This window comes from Palaemon carinicauda, chromosome 27 (assembly GCF_036898095.1).
Source record: "Palaemon carinicauda isolate YSFRI2023 chromosome 27, ASM3689809v2, whole genome shotgun sequence".
In the NCBI taxonomy this organism is placed as follows: Eukaryota; Metazoa; Arthropoda; class Malacostraca; order Decapoda; family Palaemonidae; genus Palaemon; species Palaemon carinicauda.
This window is the reverse complement of record NC_090751.1, coordinates 43,467,468-43,492,866: the sequence shown is the minus strand read 5'-3', so window position 1 is coordinate 43,492,866 and position 25,399 is coordinate 43,467,468. Positions and strand designations below refer to the sequence as shown.

General features: G+C 40.1%; 1 protein-coding gene across 4 annotated transcripts in view; it reads left to right on the top strand.

Moving 5' to 3' along the window:
• LOC137620710 (leucine-rich repeat and WD repeat-containing protein 1-like) overlaps positions 1 to 25,122 on the top strand; it is a 117,984-nt gene extending 92,862 nt beyond the window's left edge. For all 4 annotated transcript variants that reach the window (XM_068351067.1, XM_068351066.1, XM_068351068.1 and 1 more), the window contains exons 8-9: positions 3,880 to 4,043; positions 22,576 to 25,122. In XM_068351067.1, the coding sequence (XP_068207168.1) occupies positions 3,880 to 4,043; positions 22,576 to 22,749 (338 nt within the window). In that variant the 3' untranslated portion in view covers positions 22,750 to 25,122. The remainder of the gene's footprint in view (positions 1 to 3,879; positions 4,044 to 22,575) is intronic.
• Positions 25,123 to 25,399: the final 277 nt, after the last annotated feature.

Here is a 25,399-nt window from a genome sequence, read left to right as displayed (position 1 = left end):
TCCCTTTCCCTTCGAAGGTCCAGCAACCCTCCATGTCTAGAGCCCCTCGCTCGGTGTCAGTTGTACCAGGTAAGGATCCTAATCTTACATCTTTACAGGCTTCTAAACCCAGACCTCCAGCTCCCAGCCTTCCGAGGGATCTTCCGGCCAGTACTGCATTCGGGAAGGAACCCTCCTGGTTTTACATCCTGGTCAAGGCAATGCGTCAGGATGATATGGTGGTAATTCTTCCAGCGCTGTCGATTACCAGCATGCTGAGGATTCCTCTGGAGAGGTCATCTCCCACGTCTACAGCCTCCCCTCCGTCTGAGAGCTGCTTACCATAGCTAAAGAGTCTCTTCTACCCTTACCTAGAGGAAAATGGCTTCTGAACAATAACAGTGCAGTAACCCCTTGGGTGAAGAAGAATTGTTGGGTAGTCTTAGTGTTGTCAATTGTACAAGGACAGAGGAGAGTACATAAAGAATAAGCCAGACTATTCGGTGTATGTAGGCAAAGGGAAAATGAACCATAACCAGAGAGAAGGATCCAACGTAGTTCTGTCTGGCCAGTCAAAGAACCCCATAACTCTCTAGCAGTAGTATCTCAATGGGTGGCTGGTGGCCTGGCCAACCTACTACCTGTTATGAGAATAGTACTACTTACTGCAAATTTAAGAAAAGAAGTCTGATAGCATCATATTTCTGGTGGAAGGCGAGTGGCAAATCAAGTGATTTCTTTTTGATGTGTTGCCGAATATATATTAGTATCCCCATAATCGAAACATCGAGTAATGATGCAAAGAATTTCTAATAATGTCTGGCCTATTCCTTACAGATTCTCCTCTGTCCTCACACCTGACAACTCTTGAGATAACCAACAATTCTTTTTCATCCAAGGGGTTAATTGCTTCACTCTAATTGTTCTGTGACTTCTTTCCTCTTGGTAAGGGTATAAGAGAGACTTTAGTTGTGGTAAGCAACTCTTCTAGGAGGACGACACTCCAAAATCAAATCATTGATCTCTAGTCTTGGGTTGTGCCATATCCTCTGTACCATGGTCTTCCACTGTCTTGGGTTAGAGTTCTCTTGCTTGAGGGTACAGTCGGGCACACTATTCTGTCTTATTTCTCTTCCTCTTGTTTTTTTAGAAGTGTTTATAGTTTATATAGAAAATATTTATTTTGGTGTTCCTGTTCTTAAAATATTCTATTTTTCCTTTTTCCTTTCCTCACTGGGCTATTTTTCCTGTTGGAGCCCATGAGCATAGCATCCAGCTTTCCTATCTAGGTTTATAGCTTAGCAAATAATAATAATAATAATAAAGAAATAACAGACAGACAGAGTATTCATGTGATAAGTAATAATGGCTATAAATGAACTGTATGTAAAGTATATAGTATAACATGTTCGTGTGTAATTGCAATACAATAGCGTGACCCTGAGACCAGCCGATGCTTACCTAAGTTAAGCCTTAATAATTGTCGATTATTGAAACACTCCCGAAATTGAAAAATACCGTATAATAAAATCATTCTTTAATAAACCACAATTAAACACAATACTGTCAAATGAAAAATGAAGGCTTAATAATGAACTGAAAATTAAATTATTAACCACAATTAAACAACTGTCAAATGAAATATGAAGGTTTAATAATGAACTAAAAATTAAATACTGTATGAAGCTTGAAAAATGAACTACCCGCAGGCGCAGAGAGTTAGAAAGAATGTATTCGTATGGTAACTAATAATAACGGCTAGAAACAAATTGTATGAAAACTATAATATTCTGTAACATATTGGTGTTGATGTAATATTCATCATGAGGATATTTTGAATAAATTGAGAAATTATATAAACAATATGCCTTGTTATTATGTGCGCAATCTTTCAATACGGTAGTGGGACTTTGAGTCAGCTGATCACAACCAAATGTAAACCCAAAAATTTGGTAGTTGTTAATTGTTAAAATGCTTCCGAAATTGAAAAATAGAATAAAAAATCTGTAGTAGAGTATATAATGTCGTATGAAACAAGAAAAGGAAATAATGATACAATATATAGTAAAAAAATATTGATAAAATATGACCTAGATGAATATTGAATCATGAAGCACCATAATAAATTATGGAAACTTCACTTTTTAAGTTCGACATGCGTCCATATCGACGACGCGTCTCTCGGTCCCTATCTCGATCGTAAGTCAACAACTACCTGTTTAGTCTCCTTACACAGATAGGGGAGATTGCAAATTTCCTTTCTAACTTATGATACTTTCTTAATATTCTCAAGCAGGTATACCAACCAAAACATCAACAACAACAAAAAATAAGAAAATCCCACCTGTGAATATGGACCCTTCAAAAACTGACTCAGCATCCCCTGGATATGCTGACTCACCCCTGGCACTGGCAACGACCTCTGCTTATTTGATTAGGGAAAATTCTGTTGATGACCTTGGAAGTGGAAAGGACCATTCTACCAATATTCCAAAATTGAGTAATGTGGGTAACATGCGGAAACTTTGAATCCTTCTTGTTACCCAAATTCTAATAGACAAACTATGATAATCTTTATAAAGCATTTGATTGCTATGAATATGTAAAATAAATAAGAATGAAACTTGAAGAGGAACCTTTGATCCAGAATTTGAGGTGTTACCTCAAAAGAGCGTCCGAAGCTCGTCCCCGAGTGTCAGCACTCATCATCAGCATGGGGAGGTCAAGAGGAGGGTCACAAAGAACACCATCTCTGGTTGTATTTGCAGGGTGATTGACCAGGCACTGAATCCCAACCCTCCTCCAGCTCAATGACCCAGAGCTCACGACGTTAGGGGTATTGTAACGTCCCTAACGTTGAAGAGAAACCATTCTTTGATGCAGGTATTGCAAGCGCCAGTGTGGAAGCATCAGACGACTTTCACCGCCCACTACCTGCAAGACTTGTGACTCACAGGAACCTGGAGACGTTCTCCTGTGGTCCTGTGGTGGCTGCACAACAAGTGGTTTAAACACCTCAGGCACCTTGATGAACAAGTAGCAGATGGTTAAGGGCAAAGGTTATCAGGGATTAGTCTGATATGAATGCATAAGAATGAATGACATTCATTTTCCCCTTTTCTTGGAGAATCAGCACTCAGGGTCCTCTGAAAAGTGGGCCTCACCTATCTGCAGGTAAAATAATATTCCTTGTGTAATCTAGTATAGAAATAATACTTCTTGCATCTCCATACCCCTAGTGAGGGGGGATTGGGTAATGTTTATGGTACCCTCGGAAGATTCATACAACTTGGATTACTTTTACTTAGACCGTCACATTGCTAGTATCACAAGCACACAGCTTGCGTATGCTGTTAGGTGTAGGGTTTCTACCAGCTATGGGCAGAGCATGTATGGAGAAACCCCAGGTCAATGCCACGAAACCAGTTGGCATGGATTTTCACCCTCCTAAGGGGTAAGTCATCCCCTATAAATAGCATATGGTTTTAGTGTCGAAACAAATGACAAATTTGGAAGTAATTTAATTTTTTCCTAATGATACAAACCTATAGCTATTTAAACAGATTAGCCTGCCAGCACCTATTCCCCTAGTAGTCCTACCTGCAAGCAAAAGTGGTTACTTAGCCCAGGTGTGTGAGTGAGTGTGGTAGCAGACTGCCCCCTCCGCTAACTAGTGGGTGGGTGGGTTAACCCTTGATAAAAGTCTTAAGGCTCGTCGTCCAGGTTCGCCGAAATTAATATCCAATATAAATAGCTATAGGTTTGTATTATTACAAAAAATACAAATTGCATCCAAATTTGTCACTTTCTGTAGTAGTTTGACTAATATTTTGGTAACAATACTTATGTAGTGAGAGGTTTGATGAAATTTGATTATAAACATCTTTGTTTTTATTACAGAATCCTGTGTTCTTGTATGTGGAGATGATAAGGGATCTTTGTGGGTTTATAATCTAGCCTCTTATGTTAATGGTAATATTAAGAGCCCATTAACAAATAGCACTCAGTGCAGTCCAGTTGAACCTGTATCTATCCTTGATTGGCCAGAATTAGAGGATGCAGAGGTATGTAGAAATTAAAACTTTGCTTGATGTATAGTTATGAATGCATAGTTTCCTACATGTAATTTCTTATCTATTATTATAAATTATGATTTTGGTTTATTTATAAGTATTTACAAAGTTTGTATAGTTCATGTGATTTCTCAGTACAAGTTAACAAATCTGTGTATTGCATATAAATTGTTGATTCAATGTGAGAGTAAGGCCAAATTTTAAAACTAATTAAGAAATATATTTTGTATACAGTACAGTAATCTTTAATGTCTCAAAGATATTTTGATATTTTCTTACACAAATGTAAAATCTAATTATTTCCATAAATCTTACCTGTGATTCATGTGCTAAGAAGGAAGGGATTCCACAGTTACTCTAGATACACCAGAATTTTGTCCTTAATCAGTACGATAGGCCTTAGTTCTGGGGTAAGATGAGTTGATGTAAGTGTATGGTAATACGAGTTGGTGTAAGCATATGGTAATAGAATTTGGTATAACCCTTGTGGTAATATGAGCTGGGTGTATGCAAATGGTGATAGAATCAGTCATAAGTTGGTTTGATTTCACCTAGACTGTCTTAACCCATGCTAAGGTAAGTTGGTGTAAGCATGTGATATTGGAACTAGGTATGAAACAGCTTCATCTTAAAGAAACTGTTATAACCCCTTTGGTAAGATGAGCTGGTGTAAGCAAATGGTGTTAAATCAGTCATAAGCTGGTTTCATCTTACCCAGGTCACCATAACCCCTTTTTTAATTTGAGCTAATGATGGACTCCAGCATGAATCACCTTCATCTCTCGCACCACCATAACCTGTGGTGAGATGAGCTGGTGTAACCATATAGTTGTAGAATGAGGCATGAACTGGCTTCATCGTCAGAGACTGCCATAATTCAAGGAATGAGTTACAGAGGTACGAGAAGCTTTTGATATACTTATTACTTATCTGGCATCATCTCATGATTCATGAAGGTACTGGGTTCTCTTAGAATATCCTACAGTATAACCAAATACATACCATACTGAGTCAGAGAAACCTTTTGGCTTACCATTCCATACATTAAGCAGTACAGGTTACAGGGTCATCTTTCCCCTGCTCTCATACGTTTCTGGGAAACTGACTTTAAGAGACATCCCCGTCTATTTATGGACAATACTTCCCACCCAAGGAGATTGTCCATGTAAATGATGAGGGTTTGCATTCTTGTTGGAATAAATTGTAAATCCTTAAATTGGTTTGATATACAAAGTCATTTGTAATAAATACAGCCTCAAACCATCCCTACTTTTTTTGTACCTTTGCCAGTAGGAAAACTGGTGAGTGAATGATTAGATGAGGTGGAATCCCATTTCCCTTCATCGTCATCATCTACTCCTATGCCTATTGATGCAAAGAGCCTTGGTTAGATTAATGCCAGTTGTCTCTATCTTGACCTTTTAAATCAATACTTCTTCATCCATCATCTACTTCATGCTTCATAGTCTGCACGTATGTAGGCCTGGGTCTTCTAACTCTTTTAGTGCCTTATGGACTCCATTTAAAAGTTTGGGGAACTAATCTCCCTAGGTGAGTACGAAGAGCATGCCCAAACCATCTCCATCTACCCCTCACCATGATCTCGTCCACAAATGGCATTCGAGTAATCTCTGTTGATTTCATTTCTAATCCTGTCCTGCCATTCAACTCCCAATATTCTTGAGGGCTTGTTCTCAAATCTACTAAATCTATTAGAGATTATTTCATTGTCATACCATGACTCATGTCCATACTGTAACACAGACCTGACTAAACTGATATACAGCCTGGTTTTTATATGTAATTTGATTTAAAAATTTTACTTAACCTAGCCATTGCCAGATTTGCTCTATTAAATCTTTCAATTAATCTCCAATTCTAAAGACCTTGTATTAGAGATCATAGTTTCTAAATACTTAAAGGATTTTACCTCATTAAAAATTTTTCCTTCCAATGATATTTCATCTTCAATTGCATATTCTGTTCTCATCCTCTCTGTCTTTCTTCTATATATCTTGACCCCAACCACCTGTGATATTTCATGCATTCTGGTAAGCAAGCATTGCAAATCCTGTGGTGTTCTGTTGATAGGGGGAGAAACCTTCTCTCACGGTCTCTTCCCCTTTGACGCTGCTCCGAGTGCAGCGACCCGGCCTCCTCTGAAGGGGAGTTGTTCTCGTGTGAATTTTTCTTCTCCGTTTGAAGGTTGATGTCGCTTGCTCCTTGTGAGTTCATTGGAGGGAAGGCTACCTAGAGCTTGACTTCGATCTTCCTCCTCTTTGCTGATGGCGCTGCACTCCTTAGTTCTACATTGACCATTAAAGGGAATGCATACTCTGAAGCAAGTTCCTGTGCTCTCGGGGAACTCCTTTCCCGTCTGTGGGTTAGGTTATTCTCCCGAGTGGTTTTCCTTCAGCTAATTAATTTCTGAATAAAATTGTTTTTATTCTAACTTTTCTATGGCACTTACAACACCTCACTCCGTTTCTGTGGTAGCAGCCGGCGGAGGAAGTGCATATTAGTATGTTGCTGTACCTTTCCCATCTGCGGGTTAGTTGGTTCTCCGGAGTGGTTTTTCTTCAGATAATTAATAAATTTTTTAATCTAATTTTTCCACAGCACTAACAATGCTGCTGTCCTTCGTTCAGAGATGGCATTCGGCAGAGAGGGCCTTAGTCTTAGCATGTTCCTTTGCCTCTCAGGGGACACCTTTGCTGTCTGCAGGTTAGTCTGTCCTCCTGAGGGTTTTTTCTTTTTCATTCTTTTTTGTTTTTTCCTCAGCGCTAGCGACGCTGTACTTCGTTCGCCTAAGTCAGCTGACGTAAGGAGTGTGAAGTCGAATGTTCCTGTTCCTAGAGGAGTTTCGTGTCCCTGCCCAGTATCCGTCTTCTTTGACTGCAGCAGTTCCTAACCATCGCGCTGACAACAGCCTTTCCCGTTCTCGGGATCAGTCCTCTCTGGAGCAGTTGCTGATTAGAATTCCTCGGAAGTTCTTCAGGTAAGCCCTTTAGGGAGAACACATAACCAAGCTTTGACTTCTTTCTCAGGCAACACATGATGTCGATCTTCAATTTGAGCTAGAGCTCATTAAGGGAAAACAGAGAGTGCTGCCCGGAGGTTCGCCTTCAGGTATTGCAACTTTCCATTCCGAGGGAGGGTCCTTCCACCAGCAATTGTTCGACAATCTTCCTGCTTGCACCTGCTTGCAGGGAGAATTGCTGACAGCGACAGCAGATGTTGGTCGCCTTTTCCATCCACGGGAGAGACTTGCTTCATGCGTTCGGTCTCTCCTTAGGGGGATTTTTCTGGTGGGAATTGGATTCATCCATTCCCCGCCCTTCTTCTTCATTAGTCAGCAGACTCCAGACGAGTAGATCTCGTCTTGCCCAGCAGACTTGTCTCTCCCAGAAAGACTAGTCTCGTCACGCCTGACAAGACTCGTTCCTCTTATTTAATTCGCTAAGCCAAGTTGACTTGTCTTACCCTGTGGACTCGTCTTATTTGCAGATTCGTCGCACCCAGTAAGACATGTCACACTTAGCGGATTCATCTCGCCAGCAGTCTTTCATCTCGCCCAGCAAACTCGTCGTGCCCAACAGACTGGTCACGCCCAGCATACTCGTCACACCCCGCAGACTCATTTTGTCTAAGAGATGTGCCTCGTCCAGTAATGCTGCAGCTACACTGTCAGCTTGTGATCGCTGATCACCGGCTTGCAATTGGCACTTGCCACTGTGTGCTCGTCGTTCACCAACTTGTGATCGTCGCTCGCCAGATCATGATTGTCACTCACCATATCGTGATTGTCACTCGCCAGATTGTGATCATCACTCGCCAGATTGTAATTGTCACTCGCCAGATTGCGATCGCCACTCGCCAGATCGCGATCGCCACTCGCCAGATTGCGATCGCCACTCGCCAGATTGCGATCGCCACTCGCCAGATCGCGATCGCCACTCGCCAGATCGTGATTGTCATTCACCAGTGTGTGATCGTCACTTGCCAGACTGTGATCGTCACTTGCCAGATCGTGATCTTCACTCCTCAGCTCGTGATCACCGTTCACCAGCACCTGACATTCCCTTTTATGATTTTCTCTACTTCAGGACCTACAAAGAGGCAACCCAAACTAGCTCGTTTCTAGTTTTGGCTCGGTTTCAATCTTCTGCCTCAGCAGGCAGCTCGTCTCATCCTATGGTATGAACACTATTCAGTGTCACACTACGCAGCTCGCTACTTTTCCTTCTGAGGTAAAGTTGCTATCCGCCTTTGATGAACTGCTCTGCCGGCTTGCTGGTAGCTTTGCCGATGGCCTCCGAAGAATATCCGAGGCCTCGTCCAATAACACTGCTTCTCATCCGATCAGCGAAGTTAAGCAACGGTTGGTCTGGTCAGCACTTGGATGGGTGTTGGCCTAGGAACACCAGATGTTATTGGCACAGGTGTGTTTTTTTGCCTTCATTCGATGGAGAACTTCTCAAGGGGGAGTCACAGTAATCTACTGTTCTGCGATCCTCACTTGAGGCACACTGCTCTTCCCAGTAAGAGGAGACTCCTCCTCTGTTCATCAGAGATACTAGTATCTTCATCTGGACGACACAGATCGTCATCATTTGGTCTCTTCGAGTTACGTTACTTCTGTAGTGCTTCCCACAACATGCAGTTGAGGGAGTTTAGTGCACACTCCCTTCTTGGGATCTAACCCACCACTGTCCATGGAGACCGTTAACCCTGGTGCCTAATACCTCACCTGCTCTTGGAACTTGTTGTTTCACACATGTACAGTGTTTTCGGTTCCAGATGCTTTCTTCTTCAAGCTTCGAAGAGCTCGCAGTCTTCTTCATTGGCTCTCTAATTCTCGTCAGCATTCACAAACATTCATCCCTTACAGACGTTTTCTTTGCAGTACTTCTACTACTAGTGGGCTGATGCACTGTGTGCCTCAGGGAGGAAGTCGCCCTTTCCGCTAACTACCTCTTTCTTTGCGTCACTTTGTTATGTTTCCTTACAAGCCAATATCTTCATTAGTAACACCTTCGTTAGTTCTGTGGACGACATACTTTTGCTCTCTTCCACCAAAGAGAAATGCCTCCGTCACTTACGCATCGTTTTCGACCGCCTACAACAAAACAGCCTTGTAGCCCGGCATGACAAGTGTACGTTCTGAGAGCACCGCATTACTCAGGAAGGAGTCCCTCCCCCTCCTATACGCCACCTCCACACAGGTAGAACATAGTTCTACAGTGGTTGCCGCAACAGGAGTCTTCCGACCTCTCACCTCTGCCACCTTTCTCCTATGATTTGTAACGAATCTTGTGAACATAAAAAATTCTTTGGGATTATTTTGCTTCTCTCTTCTCCACAAGTTTGAGAACTGGATGGATTTCTGTCACGGTGTTTGGGCAGATTCCTTGGGTCTTCCCCTCAGCTCTTCATACGTGCATCGGGAGACATAACCCCATAGGGTTATTCCTTTTTTCTTTTCCTTTGGTCTAGGAGAGCAAATTCAGCTCATGCTTTTTCTACAGCTATAGCAACTTAGATGCAAGGATTCCTCTCCTCTTGCTCTCTGTCTTCATCAGCCTACGCTCCCTCAGGACTTGTACGAGCAACGTCAGCCCTCCAGCTATGGGATCCTCCTCCGAAGAGGCCTATACGACAGATCGTTAGTTTGACCTCGGTCTTGTTCGCCAACCCTCTGACTATGACGCTCTCCTTCAGTCCGAGTTCGTCCCCGACCTAGTTTGCCCCATAGTGGGTAATTCCTTTCTACAAGTTCAGAGTACTTTTCTCTTTTCGACAAGGTCAGAGAATCCACAACTCAGCTACAAGAGCATGCACATGTCATCCACCCCCCTGTTGAGGTGTAACGGCAGTTCTCTTTGATAATGCAAATCTGGCGTTACGTCTTTTTGGCAGAATGACGTGTTTCATTAAGGTATCTCCGAGCTTCTACAGTCATTTCTTTCCTATAGAAGTTTCCAATATTTTGTCCTCTCCTAATGGAAAAAGTTAATCCACAGGACTTCCTGTGCACATTTGACCACTAGGACTCATACTCCTGGATTCCAGGACACCCATCATCTAGGAAGCATCTTTAAATATAGCCATACCATGTCTAGGTGTGGTGCTTCAGTTTCAACTGCACCTTAGGTTTTCCTCTCCTAATACAAAAAGTTAGTCCACAGGACTTCCTGTGCACGTTCGACCGCTAGGACTCATACTCCTGGATTCCAGGACACCCATCATCCAGGAAGTATCTTTAAATACAGGCATACCATGTCAAGGTGCGGTGCTTCGGTTTCGACTGCACCTCAGGTTTTCATGGGAGTTTTTACCCTAATGTTAATCTGGGCCTACAGGATTGGCTTCGTTCTCCAAGATTTGGGGACAACTGGCTGATCCTAATAGACTCGGTGGCTTATCTTTGTCACCACCAAGACAACTTGAGTTTTAAATATTAAACTTACCCGCTGGTTATATAAAAATAGCTTTAGTCCTCTTACGTCCGTCAGAAATTCAAAACTTGCGGCAATCACAGATAGAGTAGCCAGGTGTACACTAGCGCCCTCACGCGAGCTACACAGAAGCATTCCATGAATCCCCAGATTTTCCCTGCCGGTCACATCGGCAACATCGTTAAATTCACTTGTTATTAACCTGGATTTTAGCTGTTATCTTGGTGATGTACTCCTAAATATGGTTATTGGCATTCGCTTATTTTGGCTTTGTTTGGTATTTGATCTCTTATGTTTTAGCTTAAAAGGTAGGATTAGAAGTTTTTTCAACCTACTTTAAACTAGCGAAAGCATGATGGCGGTAGGTAAACACCTCGCCTACTCTATGACGTCACAGTCATATGACATAAGCTAGAGTATGACCAGCAATTTCTTTCTTTTTTTTTACAAAGAATAAGTGAATACTATCTTACAAAGTATTAAGTTATATAAGATAAAAGGATTATGTTATTTTAACAAAACTTTTGTCCTTTTAGTGTACTTTCTTTAGATAATCTTCGATCTGTTTTCAAAGATTAACTAAACTAGCATTCAGTTTAATTTACGCTACGCAGTTCTCAGTCAATCGATACAGTATTACAATTTTCTTTGTATCGTTATTTATGAAAAGTAAATTCTTCCTTAAAACCAAAGTATTTAAGTTGTATAAGATAAAAAGGAATATGTTATTTTATAATATTTGTCCTTTTAGTATTTTTTCTTTAGCTGATCTTTTTGCAGAGATTAAAGAAAATTAGTGTACAGTTAATTTTACACAACGTAGTATTCATGACAATCGATATAGTCTCACGATTCTTTGTATCATTGTTTACTTGTTCATTTTTGGGAATACTAAATTTTTTCGTATAATATATATAGATGTTCCAATTGTAAAATGTGACTACAGTAATCATCTTTTATTGAAAACCCTTAAGTAATAAGGGTTATTTACATATATATATATATATATATATATATATATATATATATATATATATATATATATATATATATATATATATATATATATATATATATATATATATTCTTTATTCCTATATCTATTCATTTAATATTTTATATAAAATTTTTTGTTACATTTTATATAGGATTCAATACCTATTGCATTCTTATTCAAGCCCTTGGCAGAATAGTAAGATCTCTCACAATGGGTAGGTCTACTTTTGGTCTTATGCCAAAGAGTTTAAAAGTGCAAGATTTTAGTGCTAAATTAGTGCAGTGAATTTATTCAACACAGTGGAGGGTGCTTCTGTTCGGACCTGTTGTTATCCTAGCCTTAGACCTCTTCCAAGCTCCCTGACCCATGGGAGAAGGAATGTCGATCGGCTAAAGGAAGCGAGAGGCGTTAGCCTGGCGCCGAGCGTCTTGTAAGACTCTAGCAGAAGTCCCCTCGAGCGTTCCTGTTGACAATTCCCAGAACGCTCGCCCTCGCCATAGGTAAGGCGAGGTAAAAGTGTTTTCTAACACTAAACGCAGAGCTTTGGACATCGAGCGTCCAGCAAGGCTAGCTACTAACGCTGCTGTAAGAGTTTGAAATGATGTTGGTAACTTAGTTTGATGATCAACTGTTCTAGACGCGATCGGCATAGTTCCGAGTGTCTGATTCGTGAGCGTTTTTAATCGCTAGCGTTATTGTTCTGAAAGTCACGTGGCGCTGAGCATCAAGCAGTTGCATGGCGTTAAGCTCCCAGCAGTTGGACTTGACGTCGAGTGTCAAGTAGTTAGACATAATGCTGAACGTCAAGCAGTTACGTGACATTGTTCCGAGAGTCACGTGACGCTGAACGCCAAGCAGTTGCATGGCGTCTGGCTTCCAACAGTTGGACTTGACATCGAATGCTAGGCAGTTAGATGTGACGCCGAGTGTCGTGCAGTTCCATGGCGTCAAGCTTCTAGCAGTTGGAGGTGACACCGAGCGTCAAACAGTTGCATGGCATCAAGAGTCCAGCAGTTGGACTTGACGTCTAGTGTCAAGATCGCGAACGTCTTAGTTCCGATGGTAATGACCATGAGCATCTAGCGTTGGAACATTGTTACGCCAGGCGCTATATTAAAAGATACAGAAATAAATATTAACTGGAAAGATATTATTTTCTCAGACCAAGGCCCACTTGAACTAACTCTTGGTGTCTGTTGGAGAGCGAGAATTAAACCTCTAAAAGCATTGAGGCCAGAATTCAGGACCTTAAGGAGTTGACTCCTAGGAAACAAGACATCTCTACCTCGGTTAAAGACTTGTAGGAGGAAGGGATTGACGATCTCTTTTCTCCTATTTATCTTTTAGTGGAATTCTAGGAGAAGTTCCTAAGATCCTTCTCCCTTCAGTTGACTTTAAGAAACTCATGAGAGTTTTTTTTGAAGAGTTTCCATTTTATTTTGTGCCTGCTGCTCCTCGTCCCGCCTTACTAAGATGGTGCTGGTAGGGCAGTGCAATAGCGCGGCCTCAATGCAGCATAAAGAGCCTAACTGCAGATGTTGGTGGAGCAGCACGTTCAGCTGGAGCAGCAGGAAGTGCATTAGTGCTTTTGTAAGAGAAGGAAGTGTACCTTTTTTGCTGTGTGCTTGTGGACAGGTCTTTGGGGTCTTGAGTCTGATCCTCCGTCAAAACCATGAGCAACAATGCTGCAGTACAACCGGCTTTGTGAGAGAAGTCGTTGTACATAGAAAAATTCTTAATCATCTAGTAGAGCTTGAGGATGATGGGAGACTGGATGTAATTAGGCATTAAAACCTATGAAGCCAGCTTCCTTATCAATGAAGCAGGATAACTTTGCACCCCCCCCCTTTTTTCTTCCTCTCTTCTCCCTAAAGAGTTGGTCAAAGACAGGTTTTGGTGTCTAAATTAGCAAGAAAGTTTCCGCTTACTTTTTCTCTGAACCGCACAGGCAACAGTAGGAGGCAAACTTAACTACCTCTAGCGAGCCTGGGAGAGGAGAGGAGCAGACCTTTAGTCCGTGCTTTCACTAAAGGATGGATGCGAAATCTTTTTCCTAGTGAATTCTTTATTAGTTACTCCGATAGACCTCTCTGCCAAATACAGAGAGGAGCCTAAGAGACAGGCTATGCAACATCAAATGTTTCTCTTTTTGGAGAGGGAAGCTATTGCCCGGTCCTGGATATCACTGCTCTCAACGCCTTCATTCAGAAGACAAAGTTCTCCATGGAAACATCGAAATCAGTCCTTACAGCAGTAGGAAAGGTCCATAGGTCTTTAGATCTCCAGGATGCTTACTTCCACATCCTCATCCATCCGAACTTCAAGCAATACCTGAAGGTTCGTGTATAGGAGGAAGTTGTCCAGTTTTTGGCTCTTTGTTTCGGTCTAAGCACCACCCCTCAAATAGAGGGTGCGTCTGTTAGGACCTGTCGTTCTTCTAATCCTTAGATCTCTTCCATGGAATGTCGATTTTAAAAACCTCTTCCAGCTCCCTATTCCCTGGGAGAAGGAATGTCGAACGATAAAGGAAACGAGAGGCTTTAACTCCCGAGCAGACGCCTTCATCATAGGAAAGGTGAGGTGAAAGTTTTTTCGTCATCTTTGGATGTCGCACCGCCCAGACGAGGCTGGCATCAACTTCCAGACCTCTGAAGAGGAAGGTGGATACGGTCAATCAGCGTCTTATCATGACACCGCAAACTTCTGGTTGTAGTCTTTGGAGCAGTCCTGAGCGTTTTTTCTTTCTATCGAAAAAAACTCCCCTACCAAACATCCTTTTAGGATGTCGGCAGCTGTCAAATAACGTCCAACTCACCCAGTTGCAGGACAGTTGTCTGAGCCTAGCATGACATCGGTTCATGCTCCTTCTCCACCGTCAAACTGGTTATCGTCTTCTGGACGCTCTGCGTGTTTTTTAAACGGTGTAGAAAGAGAGCTTGTGGTAGACGTGACGTCTCCGATACCACAATAGTTTGACCCTACTTTTATTATGCTGCTAGATATGCAACAGAAGCTCTCTTCGCTCATGCTAGTTTATCGGCCTGCGAACAATAAGAGAGTAGCAGGCCTGAACCCTGAGTGTCAGGTAACTTCACACCTGGACACCAAGCGTAGTGAGGCTACTAGTCGAGATGTTATTGATGACGAACGTCTTTACAACTCCATAGTTAAATGACGTATTTTAGCCATTTTTAACCCAAGGGGTCAAGCAAACAGACGTGACGTCGACCGTCCACCTAACAGGACGTTGAGCTTCCAGCGGAACAGGACGTGACGTTGAGCGTCCAGCAAGACGTGACGTCGAGCGTCTATCGAGACGCGACATTAACCATCAAGCACGATGCGACCCCGAGCGTCAAACAGCTCGTAACATGGACTTGTGCGAATTTCCACTGTTCAATTCTTTACAAAGTGATGCAAAAGTTTGTGTCATACGGAATGAACGGATTGACTCTAGTGGTCCTCTTTTGGCCCTCAGAGAGTGGTTCACAGAGCTACTACAATGGATGGTAGACACTCAAAGAAGTCTTTTGTTAAGAGTGGATTTACTCAAATAACCCCACTTGGAAGGTACCATCTAAATCTCCAAGCTCTTCATCTAACTGTCTTCAGATTATTGAAAAACTCACAAGACCTAGAGTTTTTTTCGAAGGAAGTAACTAGAGCTATTGCAGGAGCAAGGAGTACTTCTTCCATCAAGGTTTAACAATCTAGGTACGAGGTTTGTTAGAGAGGGGTACAGAATCAACTCTCTTTCCTCGCCTAGTACTTCGGTAACTCAGATTGCTGACTTTCTGTTACATCTTTGAAAGAAATGCAATATTGTTATCCTCTACCATCATAGGATACAAGAGTATGTAGCAACCGTATTCATGGCACTAAGACTTGGACCTTTCTAATGTTAAAGACCTACAGAAACTTCTCAAATCGTTTGAAACATCAAAACAACAGCTCCAGGATTCACCAGTTTGGAATCTGAATATTGTCCTGAAGTTCATTATGGGTGACAGGTTTGAGCCCTTGCATTCAGCTTCATTTAAGGACCTCACGATGAAGACTATTTTTGGTCAGTCTGGCGACAGCTCACAGTGTTAGTGGGATTCATGCCTTTAGCTTAAATGATTGGTTTTTTCAAGATCACAAAGCTATCTGCTCATTGCAGTTAGGCTTTCTCGCCAAGAACGAACGCCCTTCTCAACCTTGAACCAAGGCTTTAGAGATTCCGAATTCCAAACCTTTCGGATGTAGCTGGCGAGGAGTTAGAGAGAGTCCTGTGCTCAGTAAGAGTCCTAAAGTTAAATCTGAACTGAACGAAAGAGTTGCGAGGCTAGTCGGAAGCTCTTTGGTGCTCAGTCTAGAAGTCCTCGTTACAGATGTTGAAGAATGCTCTTTCATTCTTCATCAGGCTCTTAATTAAGAGGCTCATGCACTTTGCAGTAAGGCAGACTGCAAGTTTTTATAAAGGCCAAGACGCTTGAAGCTTAAACTGTAACAACTTCGGTGGCCTTCAAACAGAATAGATCGTTGTAAAGCATTAAGAGCACAACCTTTTAGAGGAATAAATCTGTGTTTGCTTCACATTATTTGAAACGTGTCCAGACTTTTGGCGGACTGCTTCACTCTGGGACCATTCGTAACAGCGAGTGCAGTAGTGGGGGAAGGATCCACCACTATGTTCCCATAACCCTAGTACCCTTTTTCTTCTCTTGGAACTTTTATATATTTTTATGGTTGTATGTGGAGATTGGTCGACAATCTTCCGCAATCTTTGATTTAGTCAGGTGGTCATTTTGTTCCTTGAGAGTGCCCGGAACAAGGGTATTAGTTGAGGTCCTATCAGCATAGAGGTTATTTACCGGTTTGACAGCTCCTAGAAGTCTTCAGCCCCCTGGGTGGATCGCTGGATCTCATAAGGATAGCAGACATAATGAGGCAGAGAATCATTGAAGTCGGCTTCCTTAACAATTACGAACCCTTAAGCTTATTTTAATTAACTCTTATGTAATATTCCAACAATGTAGCTGTCTATGTCTAACCCTCCACCAAAGGTGTTTATATAATCAGCGTGTAAGTTTAATGTTTAAAAATGATATTTTCATAAAAAAAATAAATTTTTTAACATACTTACCTGCTGGTTATATAACCTTTATTTCTCCCCTCCCCCTCCTCCCCTCTAGAGACATTCTATGGGCATGGAAAATCTGGGGATTCATGGAATGCTTCTGTGTAGCTCGCGTGAGGGTGCTAGTGTACACCTGGCTACTCTATCTGCGATTGCCGCGAGTTTTGAATTTCTGCCGGACGTCAGAGGACTAAAGCTATTTTTATATAACCAGCGGGTAAGTACTGTATGTTCAAAAATTTATTTTATTATGAAAATATCATTTTACCACGATCTGAGGATTTAAGTAAATCTCGAGATATCCCATCATCAGCCAGCAGAAGTCTTCAGCAGAGTGACAGGGTCTAAGGCGGTAGTCTCTTCCTTTTATGAGACGCACTTTCAGTTAGCTGTGGTTACATCTCATGGGTCACAGTTTTACTCTGGTTCATCAAGCCCACATCCGACTTCTTCGAATCCAACCCCTTTAGAGGCAGCCAGATCCCAGATTGTGCACCTCAAGGAATCTCCATTTTCTCCGGTTTCTACTGGACCCGGGCTGGAGATGGACCTAAGAGGATGGTTGACAAACAAGAATCTCTATCGAGGATTCTACCTCCTTATCCCTTCCTAGGATTTGATGCTCTCAACCTCCAGGCTTTGGTCAGAGTCCGAATGGTACCATCATTTAAATCTCCTAGAGATGAGGGCAGCCTTTGTAGCCCTACAGCAGATACATCAGTGTCTGGTGCGTTACTAGTGGTATTGGTGAACGACAACACCACGGTTGTGGCTCACGTAGCACAAACATGGCTGTGCCTATTTTTCGTTTGCAATGCCTCTGTCTTCTAGCATGATAGGCTAATGGGCAGAACAGAACTCAGTTTTCCTATCAGCTTGATCCTTTCCAGACTAGCAGGAATGTGCTCACTGTCTTTTGAGCAGAGCTACTCAGATACTGGTCCCCAAGTGGTCTTTGTATCATCTAGTAGCTTAAAGTCCTGACGTTGAGGGATTTCCCAACTGTGGACCTCTTCGCAATGTCCCTGCTGAACAATGTGCTTCCGCTCTACTGTTCACCAGCTCCGGATCCCCAGCCTCCAAGGCAGGATGTATTCAGCAATAGCGGGTCAACATAAGCATTTTAGCTGTTTTTCCCCTGCGCTGCTTGAGGACAAGGGTGCTTAACCCTTTCGCCACAAGGATTCGCTACAGTAACTCTATACAAGATTTGTCATCATCAGATTTACTTGTTCAATTATCTTATAAAAAATAAAAAGCTACGTTTCCATGTTATTTGGTTTACGGCTCATTACAGAATATTTTTTCAAAAGTTTGCTTTACTTTCCATTGTATTTCACTCTAAACAATTGAAAGGTTTTTCCATTCGTTGTTAAATGAATATAGAATAATTTACCGTAATTTAATTAAATTTTTTATTTTTTTGTAATCTCTAAATACAGCATTGGTAGAGCACTGGTTTTATGTGCAATAAAACTTCATATTCATTGAAGTGAGTATGTTATTCTGTTATAATTCCACGATAAGTAGCTGTCAAAAGATATAAAACCACTCTTTAGTAATACAGTAATGAACTTTATGTTGTACAGAAATGTAATGGAAACATCCATTTATTTCCTGTGACACAAGAAGTATTCTATGATATTTAATTATAAGGCACAATAAAGCACTGCGATTCATGTGTAAAAAAAATTATATATATTGAAGTAACTATGTTATTCCGTAGTAACCCCATGTCGGCAAATTTGGCTTTTCTACTAGTTAATCCTAAATCTATGTCGTTAATGTAAATCAGAAATAGTAATGGGCCTAGTACGAATCCTTGAGGTCCTCTGCTTGTAACAGCTGCCCACTCTGAAGCTTCTCCATTGATTGCAACCGTCTGTTTTCTGTTTGTTAGTCAATCTTTGATCCATTCAGCTGGCTTGTCAATGTTACCTAGTGCTCTAATTTTTACCATTAATTTTTATGAGGAACTTTGTCAAAAGCCTTTTGAAAGTCTAGGTATATGATGTCTATTGCCCTGCTTTTGTCATAAATGCTAAACATGTGGAAAAATTACAACAGATTTGTCACACATGATCTCTTTTGTCTAACACTATTTGGCTGTCTATCAGAATATTGTTTTTCTCTGGGAGTTTTACTATTGAATCTACTGTACTATAATTAATTAAAAATTTTTTGCAAGGCACTGAAGTTAGACACAAAGGTCTGTAGTTGCCAGGTTCTTCTTTTGGTCCCTTCTTGTAGATTGGAGGGACATTGCCTAATTTCCATCCTTTTGGTGCCTTTCTTTTGTTGGCTGTCTTTCAGAACATTTTGTAAAAGTGGGGGGTTATCTCTTCTTCTAGTTCTATAATCTCTCTTAGATGTATATCATCTGGACGTGGTGCCTTAGATTTAACGACTCTGTTTATTTTCTTTTTGATATCTTCCATTGTAAATGTAATTTTATTTAATGGTTGTCACCCTAAATATTTGATAGCTGGTTTGTTGAGGGCCATTGATTCTTCCCTAGTGAATACGGTTGTGAAATATTCATTCATCAGTTTGGCTTTTTCAAAGTCATTTGTTATAAGAATACCCTCTGAGTCTCTTAATGAGCCAATGTTGTTTTTGCCTGGCTTTCAACTGTTAACATATGCAAAAAATTCTTTTTTTGGGTTTTCTTTACTAGCTGAAGCAAACACACACACACACACAGAGTGTGTGTGTGTGTGTGTGTGTGTTTTCTATTAAATTTCTTATTCCTGATCTAGATATTAATCCTGGCACTGTTGTTCAATTAGTTCGTTATGCATGTTGCATAAGAGTTTTTATAATTCTGACCATCCTTTACATTCAGATCTTTCCGGACAGTTCCATCCTGTTAGTAATACTAGGTATGCAGTTAATTCTAATAGTCAAGCCTTCTCTATCATGTGGCTCAACACTACACAGTACTCTAGAAGTTTTAATATAGCTGTGATTAAGTTGTGGAATGATCTTCTTAATCGGGTTGTTGAATCAGTAGAACTTCAAAAGTTCAAACTCGCAGCAAATGTTTATATGTTGAACAGGCTTACACAAGTCCTTTTATAGTTTATTTATCGAATATCTGTTTTAATGCTGTTAATGCTTTTCAAATATTTTACTTTAGTTGTTCATTACTTCGTATATCGTTTTATTTATTTCCTTGTTTTCTTTCTTCACTGGGCTATTTTTCCCTGTTGGAGCTCTTGGGCTTATAGCATCTTGCTTTTCAAACTAGGGTTGTAGCTTAGCTAGTAATAATAATAATAATAATGAACTGGATCATTCCTGTCTTGGGCATTTCACAAGCTTGGGAATAGACTGCATAGAATGGCAATAAATGGAAATAATCACAATGGCTAACTTTTACCAGTGAAAACAATGAACAATACTAATATGAAATATATAAAACATGAAGATGCTATTATTTTGTAGAAATCATAGATGATAAAAAAGGAATAAGAAAAACAGATAAATCTTGTCTTCTGTCAACAATTTTCATTACTGGGAAGTTTTCGTCTTGTGAGTTTGACTTATTAGTCTGTCTCTGTGATTTGAACACTGTGACAAGATAGCAAATAATAAACTAAACCTTACATAATCATAAATAAGGACTGGAATCGCAAGTATTTTTGGTTGATGATGAGGTTGGATATGAATATACTAAAATAGACCTTACATGGTCATGAATAGGGAGTAGAATCGCAAGTATTTTGGTTGGTGGTACGATGACACTTCTCCCATTTGTGGGTGTCAAGGGGGTGTTGAGTAATTCCTAAGGTAGGGAATGTTGCCATTAGCTAGAGAGAGTGGTTTGATTATTTCATGGTAACAAAGACTAAAATAGCTCTTACATATTCAGAAATAAAAGCTAGAATCCCAAAACCTTTGTTGGTTGGCTGAAGACAGGAGGAGGAGGGACTAATATTAGAGAGAGGAGATTTTTTAGTGTATTATGTATTATCAGGCATGTTTTGACGTACACCGACGTTAGAGGCAAAGGGGTTAACAAGGCAAGCAAGCTCATCTGCAACCTGGCAATGACCCTCTTAGCTCTGCTTGACATCTGAGGGATGGTTCGTGTACCTTTTTCAGCTGCTGACGGAAGTCCCGAGGAAACTCCCTCACTAACACGATCTACTCTAACAGCCACATTTGAACATCTTTTACAAAGCTGTAGCTTCACTGCAATTTCTTGCCTGGAGACTATCCAGCACCTTCTCTACTAGAGAGATCTTTCCGCAACAAGTTGCTAAGATGATGCCTGGATACCTGCGTAGATCTTCGGATTCAATCTACCAGGCCAACTGGATTGCTTCTGTAATTGGTGTCGTGGAAAAAGGTATCTCTCCCCTCAATGCCACTACTCCAGCAGTAGCAGAGTTCCTCGTTTGGAAGGAAAAGCTTCTCACAGCCTCGGCGATGGAAGGCCATCGCTCATCCTTGAGCCTCGCCTTTAGACTCAAAAGGAATAAACCTTTCCTCTGCGTCGGCGTTGGCTCTCTTCATACAGAGTTATGAGCTTACCTGCCCTCAGTCGGGAGGGAGACCTCTTCCACTGAGCATCCCCCCCTACAACCCCGGATGCCAAGCAGCAGATCTTTACCTGACCTCGATGACAGGTCTCCAGCTTGTGTTGGCTTCGGCCAGGAGAGTCGGCGAATCCCATGGGCTTCCCCTTCAATGTCTCATTCACAATGATGGGTTAGGTAATACTAGACTTCATTCCTGGCAGCTCGGATCTCAGATTCGAACCCTTCGGATTGGGAGTCCAGATCAATGGCTACTATGCCGGAGAGGAAATTTAGGTGCTACCCCAAGAGAACGAGTTCGCCCTCGATTGTCAGCTCGGGGAAGGTCAAGAAAGGATCACCAAGAACACGTTCTCAGCTTCGATTCTTAAGGTCATGGACCGAGCATTGAATTGTGATCTTTCTCCTCATGGCTCAAAATGTTAAGGGCAGGAGTATGCCTCTAGCATTTATGAAAACTACTCTGTGATGCAGGCCTTGTCAGCGCGTGTGGAAAAATGACCTTCATCGCCCACTCCCTGCTAGATGTGACCCACAGGACAGGAACAAGGGAACGTTCTCCATTGACCCTGTGGTGGTTACACAATAAATGGTTCAAACACCTCAGGCTCCTTGATAGACAAGTAGCAGAGGGCAGAGTTTAACCATAGTTAATTCTGGGATGAATCAGGAAGAATGACTGGCTTTTTTTTCTTTCATCTTTCCCCTGTGGGGGAACAGCACCTATGTTACTTTGCAAAGCTGGGCTCCGCTGTCTGCAGGTAAAACCATTTCACTTGTGTAACCTGGTATAGAGATACAGTATATTTGTTGCGTCCCCATACCCTTGGCAAGATGGGGTTGGGTAATGTCTATGATTGATTCTAAGATTCCTACGTTTACACAGATTGCTCAGACCGTTAACCATGCTTTGTACGTTAACCATGCTTTGTACGAATTGTTTAGCAAGGTGTCGGGGTTTCTCCCTGTTACGTGCAGAGCGCATACGGGAAAACCCCAGCGGAGCAAAGACCAGCCAGTTGGTTTGGACTTCCACCCTCCTAAGTAAGGAGTGAGTCAATCCCTTTGAATAGCGAGGGTTTGTATTAGTGTCGGAACAAATGACGAATTTGAAAATAATTTGTATTTTTCCTAACAATACAAACCTGCTGCTATTTATATAAATTGGCACACCATCACTCCCCCCCCCCCACCACTAACTAGCAGTAGGGTAGTTACATCTTTAAAAATCTTATGGCTAGTCTTCTAGTTTTCCCAAAGTATAATCCCTATACTGTAAATAGCAACAGGTTTATATCATGAGGGAAAAACAAATTACTTTCAAATTTGTCATATTTAGTTCTTTACTATTATTGGGATACATCAATGCTAGTATTTTTGTAATCTCTACTTTTTATTACAGGTAGAGAAAGCTAGAAAACTCAGACTGGACACATATGACATTGTTGTAGACAAGTGTGCTGTCTCTCCTGGAGGAAGACATATTGTAGCTGTCACATCAAACAACATGGTTTGCATATGGAAAAGGGAAAAGGAAGAGGATATGAAGGACAGTGATGATTCAGATAGTGATTAGGAAGTTTCTTGCAAAATAGCTTTTTTTTTTTGAAAGAAGGAATGAATTCACAAGAAAGTGAAGTTAATGGTACTTGTTAAACCAGAAAAGATTTATTTAGTTGGTGGAAAATTTGGTATCATGTAATAGTGACCTATTTCATCATACTGATGAATATCATCATATTTTTTACCAGAAAGTAATTACATAGAAGTATATGTTGAAAACCGTTTTCTCTGCGAGTTGGGTGATGGGCAAGTGAGTGTATCCTTATATTCTCCTCCGTCTCTACACAGATGATAGCCTTAGCCCATACGACTGGTGTAAAACACCACCTCAAGTACCATTGTCGGTGATTCTTTTATTACCTTGTAGTGTGTTTGCAGTAGATAATGGGGAGATGATGCTAAATTTTTGTTGTACTTGAATTACATTATGTATGTAGTAATGTTATCAAATTAGATATTAATATACCTTAACTAACATAATTTTGTATGTACAATGCAATTATAACGCAAAGTATTGAATGAAATTTGTACAATGATATATTTAGAATGAATAAGAATCAAGAATTTGTGAAATACAAGAATACAGATTATTGTAGCTCAGACAACTTAGATTTTTGTAACATTAAGCTCTTCCTACACTTTATATGATACTCCATAGAGACCTTATACTTTTGATATTTCCTTTGTTTTTATTAATGGAATGTTTTCGCAACGACATTACTGTATCATATAAACTCTGAGGGCAAAGTGAGGCATTTCTTTGAATTCTGTTGATAGGCAAAGAAATATTTTACAATTGTGATACTTGTTCATATTATGTTATCCAAGTGATTTTACTTGTGGATAATAGAAAAAGCTATTTCAAAGAACATTCTGTATATTTTCTGAAAGTGCATTTATTGGAGCCTCAGGCAGATGTGAACTAGTTAGTATTCTTTTACTAAGAATGTGAGACTTGGTCATGTTTATTTTGAATTCTTCCTTATTTATTATTTTCTATACAAACCTGTACTGTAGCATGTTTCACTGACTATTCTGTAAAAAAAAAAAAAAATTAGACCCCTTAAAACTGATTATTTTTCTAAGACCAATAATTATATGCTAATTGAAAGAATAATTTATTGATTTTTTTCAAGATATGAAGTTACTGTATTACCACAATTTTTACAGAATGGTAAAAGGATTATTTACATCAGCCTGTATTGCACAGAGCAGATTTTTGGAGGGTTGGCCTTATCATTACAAAAATAAGAAAACAATTTTATCACTATGTTTTATTCATATGGGATGGAATTAGTATGACAAAATAGTTAATTTTCCCTTTATACAGTTTAGAACAAGTTGGATTGTGTTACCCGGTCAAAGTAATGATAAAGTTCATGATTTTTTTCCTTTCATTATTCACCATACATATCCTCTGGTTTTACTCTTGTTTCCTAGAACTGTAACCCTTATTTAGAATACTTCAGGATTTTATTGGTTTTCCTTCTACTTATTTTCATGTGAATTAAGATGTTTGATACTGATATTAGTCTAGCTGAGGCAGCAAGGGGAACTATGGTATTGAAACCAAAGAATATTACTAGAAGATTAGAGTTTGCCAATATTTGGCACTTCTGTTTCTTTAGGGTTGTCATAGTCTGTAGAGAGATCAGATCTAATGTTCAATGTGGGATCATATTGGTGGTTTTTATAATACACAGAATGATAATTGACATACTGTATCTTGAAGATGGAGTTTGACCGTTGATTATTTGATTAAATGTGAATATTAGGCCGGATTACATTAAGCAGCTCACCAAGTTTCTTTGTTTGTTAAAGCTTTTGTGTGACAATGGCAGTTTTGTGATGGTGTTTAAAGTTAAGTTTTGGAAAGTAAGAACGGGATTGTATGCTAATGGAAGGTTTCCTAATTATATGGAAGGTTTTCTTATTATCTTGGGGCAACAGACTTGAAATGTCATTTTATTAAAGAGGCTAAATATATATTGATGGGAAATATGTCTTGTTGAGAGGGGAGAATGTAAGGCTGCTGCTGTTAAGCCTAAATATTGAAGTACAAAATGAAAACTTGTTTTCTGGTAGAATAAGAATAGTGCACTATTGCTCATATTGTTTGTGATATATTTCGTAAATGTAAGGATTTTGAATATACCTTATTAACTGAAACTAAGTTTAATGATCAGTGTATGTAAAAATCTCATGGGTATTTCTAAAAAGCCCAGTGGATTAAAGAGAATGGGATTTAATTGGTTTTTGATAATAATTAAATGAAAAATAACACATCTATGTTGGTATGAGTAGGGAATAATCACTTGTTCAAGTGCCATTTGATGACATTTGTATTCTAATTTCATTATAAGAATAAATATTTGAATAATTAAAATATTTGATTGTAAAACTTTTGGCCAAGAATGGAAAATATCCGAAATGCATTTACCACATTTATTGCAATTTTAAACATTCAGTAATTTTAGAATAGTGTATGATCTAAGTGTTAACATTGATATAAAAATTAAATGGTTTACAGTACTAGTGCAGGTCATATTGTAAAAGATAAAATAATCCCCTTACCCAGTATGACATAAATTCATTATAACTAATTTTTTAAATTGATTATACAATCATTTTGTTTATAGGGCATGATACCTGAAAAAAATACT